This window comes from Equus quagga, chromosome 1 (genome assembly GCF_021613505.1).
Source record: "Equus quagga isolate Etosha38 chromosome 1, UCLA_HA_Equagga_1.0, whole genome shotgun sequence".
NCBI classification, from domain to species: domain Eukaryota; kingdom Metazoa; phylum Chordata; class Mammalia; order Perissodactyla; family Equidae; genus Equus; species Equus quagga.
The window spans coordinates 165,588,104-165,609,607 of record NC_060267.1 but is presented as its reverse complement, the minus strand read 5'-3'; the positions used below and the strand labels follow the sequence as shown (position 1 = coordinate 165,609,607).

At 37.6% G+C, this 21,504-nt stretch overlaps 1 protein-coding gene across 3 annotated transcripts in view; it reads left to right on the top strand.

Moving 5' to 3' along the window:
* The first annotated feature begins 689 nt into the window (after window positions 1–689).
* The window catches only part of PIK3R4 (phosphoinositide-3-kinase regulatory subunit 4), a 65,753-nt gene continuing 44,938 nt past the window's right edge, over window positions 690–21,504 (top strand). For all 3 annotated transcript variants that reach the window (XM_046675724.1, XM_046675705.1, XM_046675714.1), the window contains exons 1-6: window positions 690–1,194; window positions 1,895–2,671; window positions 10,089–10,222; window positions 12,044–12,626; window positions 16,292–16,426; window positions 18,354–18,575. In XM_046675724.1, the coding sequence (XP_046531680.1) occupies window positions 1,939–2,671; window positions 10,089–10,222; window positions 12,044–12,626; window positions 16,292–16,426; window positions 18,354–18,575 (1,807 nt within the window). In that variant the 5' untranslated portion in view covers window positions 690–1,194; window positions 1,895–1,938. The remainder of the gene's footprint in view (window positions 1,195–1,894; window positions 2,672–10,088; window positions 10,223–12,043; window positions 12,627–16,291; window positions 16,427–18,353; window positions 18,576–21,504) is intronic.

Genomic DNA, 21,504 nt, shown 5'->3' with positions numbered 1-21,504 from the left:
TAGAATATTTGGCAATAAAAAGAAATGAAGTACTGAAACAAGCTACAACAGGGATAATCCTCAAAAATATGTGAAGTGAAAGAAGTCAGTTACAAAGACCACATATTGTATACTATATATACATAAATGTCCAGAATAGGCAAGACTTAGGAAAAGAAAGTAGATTAGCGCTGGGAAGGAGAGGAGGTTCGGGAAGAATGCAGAGTGACTTCCAGTAGTTACAGGGGTTCATTTTGGGGGTCATGAAAACGTTCCAAAATTAGATCATACGGATGATTGAACAACTCCGTAAATGTATAAAAAACCATTGATTTGTGTACTTTAAACAGGTGAACTTTATATTATGTAAATTATAGCTCAATAAAGCTCTCAAAAATTCAACTTGGGATATATTAACTTTCCTATATAAGTCTGAATTCTCTTAAAGAACTCCGTTCTGGTGTACTTGGGTTGAAGGGGTGTCTGAAGAGGTTCTGGGAGATGTCAGAAGCCTCAGAGTTTAGGTAACGATAGGTAGAAGGACAGGATGGGGAATAAATTGTTATCAGAGCATCTTATTTCCTTCCTCCTGTCAGCCGGAGCGAGGCCACGCCCCTCCCTCGTTTCCTAGCAACCAGCTCCCTACGGGTGCACTTCCTCAAGCCTCTCTCGTTCGTCACTTCCGCTCCGCGACGGGAAGTGAGGTCAGAGCCGGCAGCTTTCCCGGGAGTTCGGCGTTTGCGGTTTCTGCAGCAGCTGAAGGAGCGGCGTTTCGCTGGAACTGGCGGGCTCCCCTTCACTCTGGAATTCCACCTACCCCTCTGGGGGCGAGGCCCTCGAGGACTCTAGAGGGCTTCGAGGGCCCGGAGCTTCGCGCGAGAGGCAGCGAGGCCCGGGAACGCGTGGCTCCGCTGGCGGAGTAGGGGGCTGGCGGGGGCAGCTCCCTGGGCATCTGGACTCTTCAGCCTGGCGGCGTCTGCCTGCTCCGGCCCCGAGCGCTTTCCCCCTCCCCCCCGAGGACCACCGCGGGTTCTGGAGGTTGGGACTTCCCTGCGTCCCTCCCCCAACATCCCACATTCTGCCTTTGAAGGAAGACCCCTCAAAGAGAAGACTCACCTGGCCGCTGACCCCCTTCCCCGGCCAGCCCCTGAAGTGACCCGCCATGACCTTAGTATGAGCTAGTGACCGGCTTGTGACACTTTCCTGAGTCCTAGGGTAAATGTTTATACGTGCGCGTGGCCGTGTGTGTGCCTTTTATTTCCTGCAAAATCTGGGCTAGGAGAATTCTGGGCTGTGTTTGCAAGCGCGATATTTGGGTTTAGTTTTCTTTAACGTTTCTGCCGGTTTCTTCCCTGTCGTTGTTGCAAATGAGACAGCTTTATGCCTTCTGTTAGCCGGGTGGGAGGGCACGCTGGAATTAGGCTGGAAGGGCCCGGGAGCTACTGATATTACGGATCTTAGTCTGACCTTTGAGGAGTTCAATTACCGATTTGTAGTAGGCGATTCTCAGTTTTAAGTGTTTAATGTGTTTGTGTCGTAAATGCAATACTGCAGGTTCTTCTTGGGTCGGATAGCAGTGTCCTGACCCTCATAGCCCTAAGCACTATGCTGAACACAGTAAAGGCTCGTTAATTTTTAAATTTAAATATCAGAAAATACACAATCTAACATTTTTCAACTTAATGTTGAAGGGGCCTACTTAAATATAGCTCACCTCGTGGAAAGGACAACGTAATAAAATCTTTTTAGATAAATGTGTCTGAAATTTAGAGGCTGCCTAGAAGGCTAGGTACAGTGCTCTCAGTAGAAGAGAAATATGGTGCATCTCTCTTTTAGGAAGAGACCAAATAGTTGTGTTTCATTGCGTTTTTTCTTTTTCCTTTTGTTCTTTCTTTCCTTTTTTATTTTTTAATAGGTGTTGTATCTTAACTTACTGACCCAGAGGTGCTTGCTGCCATTATGGGAAATCAGCTCGCTGGCATTGCTCCTTCCCAGATCCTTTCTGTGGAGAGTTATTTCTCAGACATCCATGACTTTGAATATGATAAGAGCCTGGGGAGTACTCGGTTTTTTAAAGTTGCTCGAGCAAAGCACCGAGAAGGCCTGGTGGTTGTCAAGGTCTTTGCAATTCAGGATCCCACATTGCCTTTAACCAGCTACAAACAAGAACTGGAGGAACTGAAAATCAGGCTTCATTCTGCGCAAAACTGCCTGCCTTTCCAGAAAGCCGCAGAAAAAGCATCTGAAAAAGCAGCCATGCTCTTTAGGCAATATGTACGAGACAACCTCTATGATCGCATCAGTACCCGTCCATTCTTAAATAACATTGAGAAGCGTTGGATTGCTTTCCAGATCCTGACAGCTGTGGACCAAGCACACAAATCTGGAGTCCGTCATGGGGACATCAAGACTGAGAATGTAATGGTCACCAGTTGGAATTGGGTCCTTCTAACTGATTTTGCCAGTTTTAAACCCACTTATCTTCCAGAGGACAACCCAGCAGATTTCAACTATTTCTTTGACACTTCACGGAGGAGAACTTGCTATATTGCTCCTGAACGTTTTGTTGATGGTGGATTGTTTGCCACTGAGTTAGAATATATGAGAGATCCTTCAACTCCACTTGTAGACTTAAATAGCAATCAGAGAACAAGAGGAGAGTTGAAGCGAGCAATGGACATCTTTTCAGCAGGTATTTGAGTTGGTCAAATTTGCTAAGGGGGAGGCGCATGTATTTTAACTCTTGAACGTAAACGTAGCTTTTTTTAGATCTTCATATGTTGAAAAGTTAATTTCTTGATATGTCCTCATACCCTATTTCAGGTAGATGAAGCTTGCTTTCATTGGACATTTTTAAGTGCCTAGAAAATGCAAAGAGCAGTTCATTTATTCAAACATTTAAGAAATATTTGAATTCTTCCGTGTGTGTCAGGCACTCTCTTAGGCACTAGAGACGTAGATGGGTACTTATGTCCCTCTTTTCAAGATGCTTACACTTCAATGTGGAGATTATGATATTGAAAAAGGACATTTTGATGCGGTATGCTTTGCTAAGATGGTGATGAGCATAGGGTGCTGTTATAGGAACATGTAGGTACTTAAATTAGTCTCTAAGGTGGTGATGGGTGGAGAGGCTGGATCAGGAAACACCTCTTTATTGGAAAGATGATATTTAAACTGAGACCTGAAAGATGATTGGGAGCTAGCTATGGTGAGGGGAGTTGGTTTCAGGCAGAGGGTGTTGTTGATACAAAGACTTGAAGACCAGAGCATGGTGCATGATTGATTAGGGCAGTTTAAGTAGTTTAGTGTATCTGGAACATAGGTGCGAGCTAAGCCAGGCCCAGATCGAAAAGGGTCTGGCATGGCCATGATGGTCTACAGGGACATTAATCAGATAGGTGTTTTAGACAGAACACTGACTTGTGGCATGGAGGGTGGATTGCAGGGAGCTACACTGGAGACGGGAAAAACAGTAAACTGCCACAATCCAGGTAAGACATGATGCTGACTGGCTTAAAGTTGTGACACAGTTGGAGAGGGAGTGGAGAGAAGTAATGCTTAAGAGGGAGTAGGTAGAATTGTTAGGACTTGGTGACTGATTGGTGTATGAAGTCACCAATTTTTACCTCTTCTTGGGAAACTGGCTGGATGGTGATGCTGGTCCCTGAGATAGGAGACTCAGGAGGAAGAACAGGTAGGGGGTGGGAAGATGATGAGGTCTGTATTAGATATGCTGACTCGAAGGAGTTTGGGGGATATCCAGGAGAAGATGTACAACAGGCAGTTGGTTATAAAGGTTTGGTGCATAGAGATTTAGGATGGAGGTGGAGATTGGTAGTTATCAGGGTAGGTATAAGGGAATGAGTGTGGAGCTAGGGAGAGTTCATAGAGAAGTGATTCTTAAGATTTTTTGGATCCCATTAAGGATTTTGATGAAATCAGTGTCCTCCTTCCCTGGAAATAAGTACCATGCATTCATATACATTCTTTCACATACACTGAGCACATGAAGCTGGGCCACGGATTCCAGATTATATATGAACTTCCCGGAGAAGTGGGCTGAGGATGGTATCCTAAGGAGTACCGTATAAACTCTGGCATCATTGCGACTTTTTGTAAATTTTGCAAAGGTTGAGTTTATGGGTTTACTACAAAGAAAATATAAATTGCACTGTATTTTAGATTACTTAAGAAAAGTAACATAATTAATGAAAATGTTTATTTCATCTAAGGGAACAAAAAATAATTGTTACATAGGATTGCACCTCTCTTGGGCTCACTAATCTGTGTCCCAAGGTAATACTGAAGGGGGTTTCCGTTAAAATAGAGTCAGCCTCCAGGCTGTAAATATAACAAGGTTGGAAATGTAATCCATCAAAGTCCCAACTTTCTTGATCAGTGAATTTATGTAAATTTCTCTTGAAGCATTTTTACATTTTAAACTTACTGTTCTGTCAATAGAACTCCTTTAACTTAGAAATGTGACCACTTTTTAGCTTCAGGGCATCATTTATAGGTTTTTTTTAAAATTGAGGTATTATTGACATATAGCATTATATTAGTTTCAGGTGTACAACATAATGGTTTTATATTTCTATGTATTTTGAAATGATCACCACAATAAGTCTAGTTAACATCTGTCACCATACATAGTTGCAAAAATTTTTTTTCTTGCGATGAGAACTTTAAAAATCTGCTCTCTTAGGAGCTTTCAAATATGCAATACAGTATTATTAAGTATAGTCACCATGCTGTACATTGCATCCCCAGGACTTATTTTATACTGAAGTTTGTTAGGGTTTTAAAACTTCAGGGATTGATGAAGAGTTTATATTTATCCTTTCTGTTCTCATTATAGTATGGTAAAAACTTAACCAAATTCTTATCCAACATTTGTTTTTCCGGACTAAAGAGCCCTACCCTGTTTCGTCTGAAGATAGGCCCTTTCATTCCTTTGAAAGACGTGGGTGGGATCTGTCCACCTCCCAGGGCTCCCAAGATTTGATTTAGGCTCTTTTCCCCATCTTCATGCATATCCATGATTGCTGGCTGCTAGTTTGGCAGAAGTGTATATAGTCTCTCTCTCTGGTCACAGATATGGGCAGGGCCCTGTTTGCTGGAGATCTTTCATTCGTTCACTTGAAAAATATTTGAGGATCTTTTATGTGTGAGACACTGTATTGTGTAGATGTTGGGAATACAATTGTGAACAAGACTGACAAAATTTTTGTCCTCATGGAGCTTTCGTTCTAGTGGAGGACAGATAGAATAAACAAGTAAAAAAGTAAGAAAGTTAATTTTGGTTAGTGATAAGTGCTGTGACTTCTCGGTGCTCTGACAAAGGCTAGTAGGGGACTGCTTTAGATAAAAATGGTCAGAGAAGGCCTCTCTGAGAAGGTAACATTTGAGCTGAGATCTGAATGATCAGAAGGACTCAGTCAGGATAGAGGTAACTTGAACAAGGTGTTCTGTAGGGAAATAGCACCCACTAACACCTCCTCCAGAATAACATTCTAAAAGTTGCAAGAAAAAAATCCTACATTCACTTCTGTATTAGTCTCCTAGGATGCCGTGACAAAATGTGTGAGACTGGATAGCTTTAACAAAAATTCTGGAGACAGGCAGGCAGTCCCAGGTCAGGGTGCCCGCACGGTTGATTTCTCCTGAGGCCATTCTCCTTGGGTTGCAGGTGGCTGCCTTCTTGCTGTCTCCCCACATGGACTTTTCCCTGGTGTCCCTTCTTATGAGGGCACCAGTCATAATGGATTGAGGCCCCAGCTTTATGACCTCATTTAACCTTAATTGCCTGTTTAGAGGTGTTATCTCCAAATAGAGTCACATTCTAAGCTACTGGGTGTTAGGGCTTCAGCATATGAATTTGGGATGGGGTTGGGGATGACGCAATTCAGTCCGCAACAACCTCCATTTAGTTTAAATAGTCATGTGTAGCTATATTTCTTTCTGACTTTTTATTTGGAAATAATTTCAAATTTATAAACTTTAAAAACTTGCAAAAATAACTATAGTACATAGAGCACCCATATACCTTTTACCCAGATTCGCATGTTGTTAACATTTTACTCCAATTGCTTTATCATTTGTACCTTTTCTCTGCTCTCCCCACCCCTCACTCCCCCCACAGTCCTCCACCCGCCATGATTTTTTCCTGAATAAGTTACATACATCATGGCCATTTACCCCTAAATACTTCAGTATGTGTTTCCTAAGATTAGGGATGGTTTCTTATGTAACACTTATGTAACTGTATGTTGCAATTACCAACTGCAGCAAATTTAACATTGATACAGTGCTTTAATTTACACTTTTTGTTTTATTTTTTCACTTGACCCAGGAATATCACTTATAGCATTTTTCCTGCTCCAGGATAGGACTCAGTCTAGGGTCAGGTATTGCATTTAGTTGTCATGGCTCTTTAGCCTCCTTTAATCTGGAACATTTCTGTAACCTTTCTTTGTCGTTATGACGTTGATATTTTTGAAGAATGCTTTTCCTTTAAATTTTTAAAATTATACTTTTTATTTTGAAATGATAGACTCACAAGAAGTTGCAAAAATAGTGAAGAACGCTTCACCCAGCTTCCCTCAATGGTGACATCTTATATGACTGTAGTACTATATCAAAATCAGGTATTGACACTGGGGCATTACTGGTAACTAGACTATAGACCTTATTCAGTTTTTATCGTCTTTTATCTGCACTGTGTAAGTGTGCACGTGACACCCCATCCCTTTGTTTTTTAATAGAATGTTCCTCATTTTGGATTTGCCTGCTGTTTCCTTGTGGTTAGATTCAGGTTATTTGTTCTCAGTAGGAATACTGCTAGCTGGTGATGTGTCTTCACGGTATCACATTTGAAGGCAAATAGTGTTTGTTGGTGATGTTAATTTTGATCACCTGGTCAAGGTCTTGGCCAGTTTCTTCCCTGTATAGTTACTTTTTTAAAAAAAATCCCTTGCAACTAATAAGCAGCCTGTGGGAAGAAACTGAAAAACCATGCAAATACCCTGCCAGTCATCATAATTTCCTCCTTGATTTGGTGTCCATTGATGATTCTTACCTGATCCAGTTTTACTATGACGGTTGCAAAATGAAGATTTTCCAACGCCAGTGCTTCCTCCACATTTACTAGCAGGCCCTCAGCAGTCGACTATCCTCAGCTATTCTCTGTTTTCCCACATTTATTTATTTATTATTGGTATAGACTCATTAATTCCTGCAGTCAGTTTGCTAATTTTTTGGGGGGGTTTGTCTATATTCATCAGAAAAATTGGTCTCTCATTTTCCTTTCTTGTGATGTCCCTGTCTGGTTTGGCATCACGGTAATATTGGCCTCATAGAATGAGTTGGGAAGTGTTCCCTCCTCTTCTGTTTCTTTGGAGAGTTTGTGCAGGGTGGGTGTTAAGTCTTAACGTTTGAGAGGTTCCCCTGTTAGGCCATCGCGGTTCAGGCTTTTCTTAGAAGGTTTTCATCACCAGTTCAATCTCTTTTTTTTAAATAAACATTGGCACCTGAGCTAACAACTGTTGCCAGTCTTCTTTTTGTTTAAATTGCTTTTTCTCTCCAAATCCCCCCAGTACATACTTGTATATTTTAGTTGTGGGTCCTTCTAGTTGTGGCATGTGGGATGCTGCCTCAACATGGCCTGCTGAGTGGTACCATGTCCACACCCAGGGTCTGAATGATGAAACCTTTGGCCGCTGAAGTGCAGCACATGAAGTTAACCACTCAGCCATGGCGCTGGCTCCATCAATCTCTTTGTTTATAAGGTCCGTTCAGATTTTCTGTTTCTTTTTTTAAAAATTTTTTAAATTAATTAATTAATTATTTTGAGGAAGATTAGCCCTGAGCTGACATCTGCTGCCAATCCTCTTTTTGCTGAGGAAGACTGGCCCTGAGCTAACATTCGTGCCCATCTTCCTTTACTTTATATGTGGGATGCCTACCACAGCATGGCTTGTCAAGCAGTGCCATGTCCGCCCCAGGCATCCACACCAGGGAACTCCGGGCCGCCGAAGCGAAATGTGCGAACTTAACTGCTACCCCACCAGGCCTGGCCCCTAGATTTTCTATTTCTTTTGAAGTCAGCTTTGGTAATCTATATCTTTCTAGGAATCTGTCCCTTTCATTTAGGTTCTCTAATTTGTTGGCATACAGTTATTCAAAGTATTCCCTTATAATTCTTCTCATTTCTGTATGGTTCTTAGTAATGCCCCCCTTTTCATCCCTGATTTTAGTGGTTTGAGTCATCTTTCATCTTAGTAAAAATTTGTAGTTTTGTTGATCTTTTCAAAGCACCAACTTCTGAATTCATTGACGATCTCTATTGTGTTTTATTCCCTATTTCATAAATTTCCATTCCAATTTTTATTATTCCCTTCCTTCTGTTTGCTTTGGTTTTAGTTTTTCTTGTTTCTTAACGTTAAGGTTAGGTTATTGTTACAAACTCTTCCCTTTTAGTATAGGTGTTTATAGTTATACATTTCCTCTAAATACTGCTTTACTTGCATGCCATACATTTTTATATGTTGTGTTTTCATTTTCATTCATCTCAAAGTATTTTCTAATTTCCCTTTGATCCGTTGGTCATTTAGATGTGTTGTCTAATTTCTACATATTTGTGAGTTTTTCAGATTTTCTTCCATTATTGATTTCTTATTTCATTCCATTGTGTTTTGAAGGACATAATTTATATGATTTCATTCCTTTTACACTTACTGAGACTTGTTTTATGGCGTAGTGTGTGGTCTGCTCTGGAGGATGTTTCTTGTGTACTTGAGAAGAATTTTGTGTTCTGCTGTTGTTGAGTGGAATGTTCCTTCGATGTCTGTTAGATCCAGTTGGTTTGTAGTGTTGTTCATTTCTATTTCCTTCTTGCTTATGGTGTTTTTAATAGCTATTTTAAGTCTTTTTTTCTAAAACTTGACACTATATAGGTAGACATTAATTTAAGAGATTTATTGAGTGTTTATCATGTGTCAGCAGCTGTTTTAGTTGCAGGAGATTTTTCAGTGAACAAAAGAGGCAAAAAGTCCTTATCCATGGAGTTTGCCTTCTATTAGGCATATAGACAATAAAGAAATAAATACATAAAATAATATAATTTGGCAGTTGGTGCTGTGGGGAAAAACAGCAGGAATAGAGGAAAGGGAATCTGCCAGATGAGTATGGGGTAGTCGTGGTGAGGCTTGGAATTTTAAACTGGACTGTTAGGAAAGGCCTTACTGCTAAGATGACATTTGATTAAAGATCTGAAGGAGGTGGAGGTGTAAGGCACATGGATACTTGGGGGAATAGTATTCTGGGCAGAGGGACCAGCAAACACAAAGTCTGTGAACTAAGGTTATTTAAGGGTCTTTTTAAGTCTTGTTATATAGTGATTCAGTGAAACTGCTTTGTCCTTTTGGAAATGTAGACACTTTTTTTATTCCTTTAAAGGAATAAAAAGGATTTGAAGATTATGTAAGTGCAAAATGATTGGGTTAGCTCTCCTTTGCTCTCTCATCCCACACTTCTTAGCACTTCTCATTTTATAATTGTATTTGTTCACTGGTTTATTTTATGTTTCTCTTCCTAGAATGAAAGCTTCATGAGGGCAGGGATTTTATCTGTTTTATGCACTGTTAGAGCCTAGTGTATAGTAGGCATTTAGTAAGTTTTTGTTTAATGATCAATAAGTGAGTTGTCAGATATGACTGTCAGTAGTTCCTTAAGAACTTAATGTCTATAAATCCATACTTTAAAAAAACACTATGTTTTCCTGTGGCTTCTAATCTAGCTGTCTCTATATGTATGTGTATATATTACATACACACATACTCATTTTAAATTATAGAACTAGGAAGTAATTTTATTTATTTTTTTAAGAGGGAAAAATTAACTGGACCTTTTTTAACTTTACATTTTTAGAAACTGATGATTAGACAATAGACATTTTCTCTAGCTTGCTTAGTTGTAGATGTATGTTGTATCAAAAATTTTGATTCAATTTATTTTGGGTTTTGCATTTTGAGTTTTATGAATTCTTGATCTATATTAGTGATATCTTGCATTTCGTTTTTAATGGAATTATGTCTGCTGTTTTCCAGGTTGTGTGATAGCGGAGCTTTTTACAGAAGGTGTACCACTATTTGATCTCTCTCAACTTTTGGCTTATAGAAATGGACAATTTTTCCCCGAACAAGTGCTAAATAAAATTGAAGATCGCAGTATCAGAGAACTGGTAACTATGCTACAAATGTTGGCCATAAGGTTTTTAATAGAATTATGTTCTCACTTTTGCATTAGTCAGCTCTCCGTAATGCCGTGAATTTGGAACAAAGCAATAAAGCCCCATAGACTAATACAAATAGCCTATTGTTTTGACTTTGTTAGGGAGAAATGTACAATTTTTTTCCCCTTCTCAGACACAGGGCTCATTTGACTTAATTCTGTATACACACACACACACACACACACACACACACACACACACACACACACGTCTTCCCATTATAATCTTTAGCTCTGCTTTGGACAGTTTTGGAAGGAGGTAATACAGTGCTTGGGGGCTAGAGAGGTTGTGCAGGACAGAGCTTGCTAGTAAGAAGTGAAGACATATATCTAAAATGAAGGAGACAGGAAACATCACCTTGAATATAATACAGAAGTATAGGGTCATTTCATATAGAAGCAGTTAGCTTTGTAGCCTCCCTTGACCCAGATGGCAGTTCTGGAAGGGGAGAGAGAGAATCACAAATTAGTGTAGCGGAACAGATAGGAGGAATTCTGTGGGAGGTCACATAAGCCATATATCCACATTACTGTTTGAGGGGATCTTTTTTCAGTCAGTCAGTACAGTAACTGATGCTTATGCTGATGACTCTGAGGCATGGAAAGGTTATCCTATATTTAAAATATTCTTTAGTAAGGTGGAGAAACATGTAATACATTTTCATTTCTCTTACAAATGGCGAATGTTAAAAAATAAGCTGCTTCAGAAGAAGCCAGTTTAGCTCATGTTCGATGAACAGTACACTGGTTTAGGAGTTGGCAACCCTGGCTGTTCTGCCTTAGGATGTGGCACTCGTTTGTCGTGTTACATTGGCTGAGTAACTTCATCAGTTTGGGCCTCCGTTTTCTTAACTGGGAAAGGAGTGACTTTGCCTAATCTTAAGGCTTAATCCAAATGTAAAAGTAGTTCTCTTAAGTCACAGTTCCTTGTTTATTGTACCTTTGATTTCCCCAAGTTCAAGGCTAGGCTCCTATTGGGAATATAAACAGAAAGCTCAGATAACTAGGTATATTTTTATGATATTTTAAGTATAAATGTATGATGACTAATAGACTATATGGGGTCTAGGAGAGATTAAACTATACTCTGTATATTAAAAAAAGTGTTTCCCTATGATGCTGGAAGACAAAAGATAAATTCAAGTTAGGTGTATCATTTTCAGTGTTTGCAGGATTCAATGTCTCTAACACTACTTGAAAAGTTTAAACGACTGGTTTCCTTTTTGACTTGGCCCTAGAACTACTCTTAAACCATGTATTTCCTTGGATTTGTGAAAATAAGGCTCTAAACCAGAGCTTTGATATGTAAACAGATTTCAGGGCTTCTGTGATTCTTTTCAGAATTGTGTATAATTTTGTATGCAAAAAGTGTGTGTATACTTTTTTCTCTGAAGAAAATCCCATTGCTTTCCTCAGATTCTTGCTGGCATCTCCTGCTCAGAAAGTTTAAGAATCCGTGAGTTGTGGGCAGGAGTATGTCAGTCCCCTGTCTCGATAAGAGGAGAATGGTGAACAGGGTGGACCTCTGCCTTATGTGTTTGATCATCTGTGGTACATTAATACGTAATCTCCTTTCGCTTTCTAGGACAATAGTAGAGTCACATATTACTCAGTAGTCAGGTTCTGCAACTAGTGTGAAAGGTGAAGATTGAGAAGAGTCAGAATTACCTCAGAAATCCTTTAAATCATATGTAAGTTGCCCTGTTGCTTTCATCTGATTTAATTTGCTTTTCTCAAATCTGTCTTTTACTCCCCTCTCCTCTTGGTCTAGGTAACTCAGATGATTCACCGTGAGCCAGATAAACGTTTAGAGGCAGAAGATTACTTAAAGCAGCAGCGTGGCAATGCCTTTCCTGAAATATTTTACACTTTCCTTCAGCCCTACATGGCCCAGTTTGCCAAGGAAACATTTCTTTCTGCAGATGAGCGTATTCTGGTTATACGAAAGGATTTGGGCAACATTATTAACAATCTCTGTGGACACGATCTGCCGGAAAAAGCAGAAGGAGAGCCTAAGGAAAACGGGCTGGTTATCTTAGTGTCTGTTATAACGTCCTGCCTGCAGACCCTTAAATACTGTGATTCCAAACTTGCTGCTTTGGAACTCATTCTTCATTTGGCTCCCCGATTAAGTGTAGAAATTCTTTTGGATCGTATTACACCGTATCTTTTGCATTTCAGCAATGACTCTGTCCCTAGAGTGCGGGCTGAAGCCTTGAGGACGTTGACCAAAGTTCTTGCTCTTGTCAAAGAGGTTCCTCGCAATGATATCAATATCTATCCGGAGTATATTCTGCCAGGCATAGCCCACTTAGCCCAAGATGATGCTACTATTGTTAGACTAGCCTATGCTGGTAAGAGTTTATTGTCCAAGTAATAGCCACTCATATTTTTGAAGTTAGCCACTGTAATACCTCTTGTTTCTCTGATTTCTTTGGGAATTCCAAGAGTGAACTTTGGTCTTTGAATTGTTTGTGTACATTTTATTAATATTTATAGCTAGTTTGTTCCTGGGGCTCAGGTTTTGCGTTTATTCTCATTTTGAAGTGATCAGAATTACCGAGTGAAAAGTGTAATACGGAATCTTATGACTTGACTTGGAGTATTACTTTCAGTTTGGGGTTAGACTAATGTTCACAAGTATGTGCTTCTGCGGTAGTGTCTTTAGGTCTTTATAAAGTTTCTCTAAAAAATACGCTTGCTTGAATAACAGTTTTAGGATGCAACAGTCTGTTGATGTTGAAAAAGATTAATTTTGCTGGGTAATTTGGTGCTTAAAGAACCTAGCCTACTAAGTTACTGAATTTTAAGATCCTTTCAGTCACTATAGTGTTTAGGATGTGTGGCTTCTTTGTGATGAGGTGGGTGTGTTGTATAACACACCCTACCTCTTTTGCTTGTGATTCTTACTCATAAAATCAAGTGATACAGATTCTTGTTTTTAGCTTCCCAAACTAATTCTGAATGCTTATTTCTGCATGAAAAATGTCATTGAAACACATAATTTCATAATTTATTTCTAAAATGTAATCTGATGGAAATCAGGGATTCTGTTTTGAAATCTGTGTAAATAGTACAAAATGTATGCTTGGTAATGATATTGTCACTTTTAAAAGATTCTTGCTTAGTTCCTTGATTTTACAATTTGCATGTCATTATTGTAACGGAACATGTGAAAAATGCCCTTTGGACTCTGGCCTTATCGCTGGGCGCATTCACAAAGTGATTGGTAGCTGTTGTTATTTTCCCTCTACATTTATTTTTATTTATATTCATTCATCTGCCTATTTACTTATTTGTGGTTTCTGGTTTCCATAACAGTATAGGTGTAAATTTCAGGCTTAGAAAATCCAGAATTTCTCTAAGACATATCCAAGTTTATCATTTGTAACAAGGCATGTTTATAACTTACTTGACAAATATAAATAATTGAACCAGATAAAATTAAATAAAAGAAAAGTTTATAGGTTTTTAAAACAAGCTGTATCTTTCTTTAGAGTTTCATGACCTCCTTTTAGCTGAGTATATCTTAGTCTGTTCTCAATTGTGTTAAATAGGTAAGGTTCTGATGTGTAGGTGCCGTGTTAACTTACTGAAATTCAATTATTAATAGTCATAACATAAAAATAATAGCTACTGTTTATTGAAAGATCTGCTGTGTGTCAGGGCACCTGCTGCTCAAGGTTGTTGCAAGGGTTAGTTGCAAGAGATCTATAGATTCTAAAATAGATTCTAGATTCTAAGATACGTAGATTCTAAGATTTTAAGGTCTGTATATCTCTCACAACTAACCCTTGTAACAACCTTGAGCAGCGGGTGTTATACTGCCTTCGTTTTACAAGTGAGGCAGTTGAGAATAGGAGAGGCTCGATAGCATGATCCAAATGTGTTGAGACTGCTTCTTTCTCAGTTCTCAGCGCTGCTTGTCTGGACCTTGATTTTGAAGCACCTCTGCTTTTCTTTGGTCTTCCAGGTCTTTATGGGCGAGAGTCCATGATAACGTTAGCAGGGTCAGTGCCAGTACCTTGAAGTGTCCCTTCATCGTGGCTTAGTGCGTGATAGAGCTGCCTTTATTAATAGAACCATAAGTCTGTTTGAACTTGTATAATTAACCACACATGTCAGTAATTATAAATGTTTAAAATCAATTTTTAAATTTCTTTTTTGTTTGTTTGTTTAAAGGTTGGTTCTGAGCTAACATCCACTGCCAATCCTTTTTTCTTCTCCCAAAGCCCCCCCCAGTACATAGTTGTACATTCTAGTTGTAGGTCCTTCTGGCACTGCTGTGTGGGATGCCACCTCAGCAGTTGCTTGATGAGCAGTGCCAGGTCAGCGCCCAGGATTCGAACCGGCAAAATCCTGGGCCACTGAAGCAGAGCACTCCAGCTTAACCACTTGGCCCCTCAATTTTTAAATTTCTTTTATAGTATTCTTTTTTAACTCAGAGATGCTGGTATAGATTTGTATCTTGTGTAAACTTTTGAGTGTCTTGTGGTTTATGAACTTAAATGGGATAATAAGCATAGATCTACTTAGACTTTAGAGGTGCTAGGAAAGTAAGAAAATTTTCCTAATGAAGATATGTTCATTAAAGTGGAAATTTCATCTAGGATTTTGACTTATTATCAGAGGATAGCCCATGTTTAGGGTGAGTGGGCATTACAGGGTATTAATATCTTGCTTACGTAGAGGTAAATTTTTGTTCTATTCAGAACAATGTTGAACCTGGCAGGGGTGGAGGGTGGGACTCCAAAATGAAAGGAATCACTGCATTTGATAGGCTCAAAAATCTCAATCATTTATTGTGAGATGCGTCTCAATTTCAGAGATACTAAAAAACAAAGAAAATGGGAGTCTTACAGTCAATAAAATAAGGTGGTTAAACTATATGTTCAGTGTTATTCACTGTGAAGAAGGAAAAGAATGCAGTCTTTGGCTGGTATGGTCATATGTTAAGATGCACAGACATGGGAGAGAAAGAAAGATAGAGACACAGGAGTAAATAAAAATGGAAGGAAGAAGAAAGTGTAAGCAAAGAGCACATGGAATTGATAGCAAATGTGACAGCAGAAATTAGAAATAGATATTTTCAGTGGCCAGGAGTGTCAGATAGTCTGAATAGATGATCAGAGAGGGAGAGAGGAGAAAATATAGACAACTGCAGAAGTGTGGCAAACAACCTCACACTTTGGTTCACTGAGAACTTCAGAGTATCACTTGTAAAGCAGTCTAATAATGGTCATTTAGTTTGGTAATGGCTCTTTGAGGTAGATGTGACTCATTGATGTGTGAAGAAACTGAGACTCAGATTGGTTAAGCAGCTAACCAGTGAGTATTAGGGTTGAGATTTGAACCAAGACCTGTGTGATTCCAAAGCCAGCTTGATCTGTTATTTTAATGTGAAAATGTGTTTCTCTGTTAGTCTCATGCATTTCTCTCACCTGTTAAGATACTGTTTAAAGGGTAGGTCTCTGGAGAAGGATTAAGCTTTTTTTGTCTCAATAGATTGAATGTTGTATTTTGGGTTATTTTTGTATTTTTTTCCAGTTTTATTGAGATTTAATTGACATACATCGCTGTATAAGGTGTACAGCACAATGGTTTGATGTACATATATTGTGAAATGATTACAGCAATAAGTTAGCATCTGTCATCTCATCTATAGATAGAAGAAAAAGAAAAAGCAAAGAAAACAAAATTTTCTTTCTTGTGATTGAGAACTCAGGATTTATTCTCTAAACTTTCATATATATCATATAGCAGTGTTAATTATAGTCATCATGTTGTACATTTTTGTATTTTTAAAGAAACTTATGTTTTATTATTAAAACTTTGGGAATAGTTGTAGATTATCAGATTAGTTATGGAAAAATCTGATTAAGTGCCAAATTGTAAAGTCCTACTTTGCCTCCTTAGTTTTATGATTATTATTTATCTGTATAAAGACTTAGGGAGGAAAAGTTATAAGCATTACAAAAACTTGTGATTATAATTATCATAAATTTTCTCCTTTTTATAGAAAACATAGCTCTGTTGGCAGAAACAGCTTTGAGATTCTTGGAATTAGTACAGTTAAAAAATCTCAATATGGAAAATGACCCAAATAGTGAAGAAATAGATGAAGTTACACATCCCAATGGAAATTATGACACAGGTAGTATAATTTTCTCTTCCTGATTGCCTATTATTTAGATAAACTGCTAATGTGAACTTGAAACAAACTGTCATTTGTAATTTTCATGTAAGATGAAAGAATACCAGATAGATAGATGGGAAGGATCCCTGGTGTCTGATTGTTCTCTCTATTCTCGTACACTGTTACCTACATAGAAAATGATCAGTTTGTCACCACAGATTCTAAACTCAATTGTTTTTAAGCCAGAATGGAGTTGTGTCAACAGTAAAGCTATCTGAATTATATAATTCTTGTAAGATAAAAAAAATTGGAAACATCATAGCTAAAGAATCTAAACCTTTTCTCCTCATGTGAGTATAGTCATACCTCAGTATTTTAGGGGGATTGGTTCCAGGACCCCCGTGGACACCAAAATCTGCAGATGCCCAAGTCCCTTATATGAAATGGTGTAGTATTTGCATATAACTTATGCACATCCTCCTATATACTTTAAATCATCTCCAGATTACTTATACCTAAGACAATGTAAATTCTTTGTAATAGTTATATTGTATTGCTTAAGGAGTAAAAGCACAAAAAAAAAATCCATGCGTGTTCAGTACAGACATAACCATCATAGGCCTTTTGATCCGTGGATGCGGAACCTGCAGGTATGGAGGGTTGACTGTGTATTATGAGTATCCTCAATCAAAAACTGTGTTTATTTCGTATTATCTATGATTTACATACGAAAACCCACACCTTTTACTGTAAAGGAACAGATATGATGGTAACCTCTTTGAGGTCAGAGTCCCTGTCTTAAGTTTCTTCACATCCATACAACTATTAACAGGCTTTCAGCTGACGCTTATTGAGGTAAAGATTTAGAAGTAAAATAATATATTTAGACCTGTTCCAAGATGTTTCTAGTTCAGAAAAACTAGAGAAATCTGGTTTTCAGATTTTTATGCTATAGCCAACAGTAATGGCTCTATTACTTGTTAGAATGGCATCATTTTATACAGCATATATTATCTGGAATTGAAGACAGTGGAATAATTTTGAACTTATAGAAGCTTGTATCAGAAAGGAAATCCTTGCTTTTTTCATGGAATTATGTAAAAAATAATACTGTCCTACATTCTATAACCGTATAATTGGACCTTTTTAGATAAAGAATTTAGGCATTAAAACTTTCTAGGAGTTAAAGTTTTTCTTAATATGAGCATAGAGTTTTGCATATCAGATCACCTTTTCTCTTGACAGTGGCTGCATCACTAGTGGCCTCTGCCCTCATTCATTTAGCCAATGGCTAATTGTTAAGCATAAGCTCTGCATCAGGCTCTTGTGTACCTGCTCTGAGCAGTAAGGATATGGTGGTGAATAAGACAGAAGAGATCTCTGCTTTTGCACTTCATTTTAGTAAGGAAAGGACAGACAACTAAGTAAATAAATAAATGAAAAGGGCAGGGTGGATAGGAGATAAGGTCAGAAAAGAAGGTGGTAGCCAGATCATGTAAAGCCTTGAGAGGACTTGTAGTTATTTTCTGGCTTTCTAAAAATAAAATAAACTGACCTTTAAAAATGCTCTCTAAAACTATTGCCCTGTACCCTCTGATATATCTTGAACCTATCTAGTATTTCCAAGTCCTTGATTAGGTTAATCTTATTGGGGCAGTGTGATCTCCTTTCTGGTGTTTCCCCATAGTTTTCTCCTTCAGCCTCATGAATAGAGCCATTTATTGAGATAGTAACTGTGCTTGTGGCATCTGTTTATTAGGATGTTTTCTAGTTTCTATTTCATTTTCCCATTTATCCTTCAGTTCTTTGAATAGTGGAAAAACTTGGTAATTATAGACTTTCTATGGTAGCTTCTGTAATCATTTTATTTCTCCAAGGAGTAAGAGAAATCTGGGTCTGTATAGATGGGGGAAAAAAATGATCCTATCTTCCTTTTTGTTTTTAGAGCTCCAGGCCTTACATGAAATGGTCCAGCAGAAAGTTGTCACTTTGCTAAGTGACCCTGAAAATATCGTGAAACAAACCTTAATGGAAAATGGAATAACACGGCTGTGTGTATTCTTTGGACGTCAGAAAGCCAATGATGTTTTATTGTCCCACATGATCACTTTCCTAAATGATAAGAATGATTGGCATCTGCGTGGAGCCTTTTTTGATAGTATAGTTGGTATGTTTTTTTGTTTTTAAATTCGTCTTTAAGATTTTGAATTATTCTCTCAAACAAATACTTCCATGCAACCTGAAAGGTGATACCACCAAATTTTATTAATGATAAAATGAGTTCCTAGTATTTCTGTCTGTTTTCATGATGCTTGTAGGTGATAGAAGTATGTTAGCTGATCAAGGGATTGGTTAATTACACTGTGATACATCCATATGAAGGAATACCATGTGGTCATTGAGAACTTTGTGTTAAAAGAATATTTAATGACCTGAGAAAGTACCATGAAATGTTATTAAAGTGACTAAAGTAGGTTGTAAATGTACCTAGAGTATGGTCCCAGTTGTGTAAAGGTAACAGTGACAAATCATAAATGTTTATAAAAAAAGACTGGAAGATACTATGAAGTGAATAGTGATTATCTCTGGGGCTGGGATTGCATGTGATTATTTTCTTTATATTTTCCATATTTGTCGAATTTTCTACAATAAACATGCATCACTTTTAAAATCAGAAAATAAAGTATAACTATGATTGAATGTCAACGTACTTGGAAAGAAAATTAAAATTCGTAGACTTTGCTTTGTATAAACTGAAAATTTGTGAAAAATTAAGCAGCTTTTTTTGCTGTTTTTTCAAAATGTTGCAATTCTTGATTTTTAGATTTATCTAAGGAAGAGGGACATCTTATATTTTATCTGCATGACTTCTGTTACATTTAGATTCAAAATTAGAAAGAAAGGAAGTGGACTTTATTTTCAGTAGATTCTCATGTTTGACATGGGATTTAATATTTTCCCTTTTGAATAACAACTTAGCCTTTCCACCTGATTGTACTGATCTTTTCAATTTTAGATTTTGTCAGTTATGAAATATTATATGCTAAAACCATGTTATTATGATTAAACACTAATCCTTTTTATATCATTTCACACATGATCGTAACAGCTTGTCTGTTAACTCGAGGTTTAAAGACTCTTCTACACATTGGAAAGCTTTGGTGGTGTCTGAACTTTCTCATGTAGTAGCAGAAAGCTATAGGGTTTAGATTTTGATTTCCAATAATCTGGGAAAGTAACTGCTGAAAGAGTTGCTGTTGCATGGTTTTCCTAGAAAATAAAAAAAAGGAAAGAAACTCATATGGCAGCAGTATTGGTATTTCTGTAAACGCTATCATATAATGTTTTGGAGAAAAGGGTAGTTCTTACTTTGGAAAGCTTTGAAATTGTCTGCTGTTCTTGCTTTGTCATGACTGGAGATTACTGTACCTCCTCTTTTCCAACATCTTTACTTGGTTTTTTTGTTTTTGCATTAGTTTATTCATTTCATTCTTGCATCTCGGACTCCATCTAACTCAGTTCCTGAATTTAGCATACTTTACTTCTCACATCTTTTTGTCTTTCTTGTTCTCTTGTTCTTTCAAATCTGTTTTTATTTCTTTTCTTGAGAAAAGGTGGTTCTTAGAACTTCCTCCATCTATTGGTCAATTCATGTGTATTTTGAAGCATGCCTTTATATTAGTTCTTTTTTCATTTTAAAATCATTTTCATTGATTTTTTGTTGTTGTTGTTTATAAAAGTAATACATGCTTGGTGTAGAAAATTTGGAAAATACAGAAACCAAGAAGCATCTCTAATCCTACAACCCATGTACAGTAACCTCTCTTAATGTTTTGGTCATTCTTTTCCTGTAGGTCCTCTCCTTTTCTTCCCTCCCATCTGTCCCATTCTGTCATATATGCTGAGAGGCACTATGGTGTACTGGTTAAGAGTAGGTACTCTGGAGCTAGACTTTTGGGTTCAAGTTCTGGCTTTGTCACTTAGTAGTTATGGTTTTTGGGGAAAAAATTGAATCTCTGATTTGTGCCTGAGTTGGCCTGTATTTAAAAAGAGAGTAACAATAGAACCTGTCTCACTGGTTGTTGTGAAGATAAAGTGAATTAACATGGAATAGTGCCTGGCACTAAGTGCTATGTATATATTATATTACCTCTTAATGTTATTTTATTATTTCTTAAACGTTTTTCTTGTAACATATGCTAAGCATTTTCTCATGTTATTAAAATTCTTTGAAACTATATATATATATATTTTTTTTTTTTGAGGAAGATTAGCCCTGAGCTAACTGCTGCCAATCCTCTTCTTTTTGCTGAGGAAGACCGGCCCTGAGCTAACACCCGTGCCCATCTTCCTGTACTTTATTTGTGGGACACCTGCCACAGCATGGCTTGCCAAGTGGTGCCATGTCTGCACCTGAGATCGTAACCTGCGAACCCTGGGCCGCCGAAGCAGAACATGCGAACTTAACCGCTGTGCCACCGGGCTGGCCCCTGAAACTATAATTTAATAGATCAAATATTCCATTATATAATTTTGCCAAAATTTATGTAACTCTTCTTTTGGATATTTAAATTTTTTCTATCAGGTAAACTTTTACCTAAATATTTTTTTCTGGTTATTTTCCCAGGATAGAAGTCTGAAATTTTAATTACTGAGTTAAAAGAATAAGAATACATTTTAAAAACTCTTGGCACGTTATAAGCTTTTCAAAAAGATTGTATCATTTTCCAGCCCAGTCACCATTGTTTGACAGTACTGTACCCCCTTCCAGCGTGCAGCAGGCTTCAGTTCATCTTTGCCTGTTGGTAGGGTAAAATAACTTGTTTTGATGTATATTTCTTTGCTTACCAGTGAAAATGAAAAACTTTCTTATGTTGATTACTCATTTATATTTCTTATTCTCTGAATTTCTTTTTATTATTTTGGCCCATTTTTTCTGATGATGTTATGCTTTTCCTCTTGATATTTTTGAGCCTTTTATATCTTTATATTAAGAACATTAAATAACTTTTTATAATTTCTGTGGCAAATACTTTTCTCAAATAACTTGATTATTATTTTTTATGTATTTTTAAACAGTTGTTATGTTGTCTATT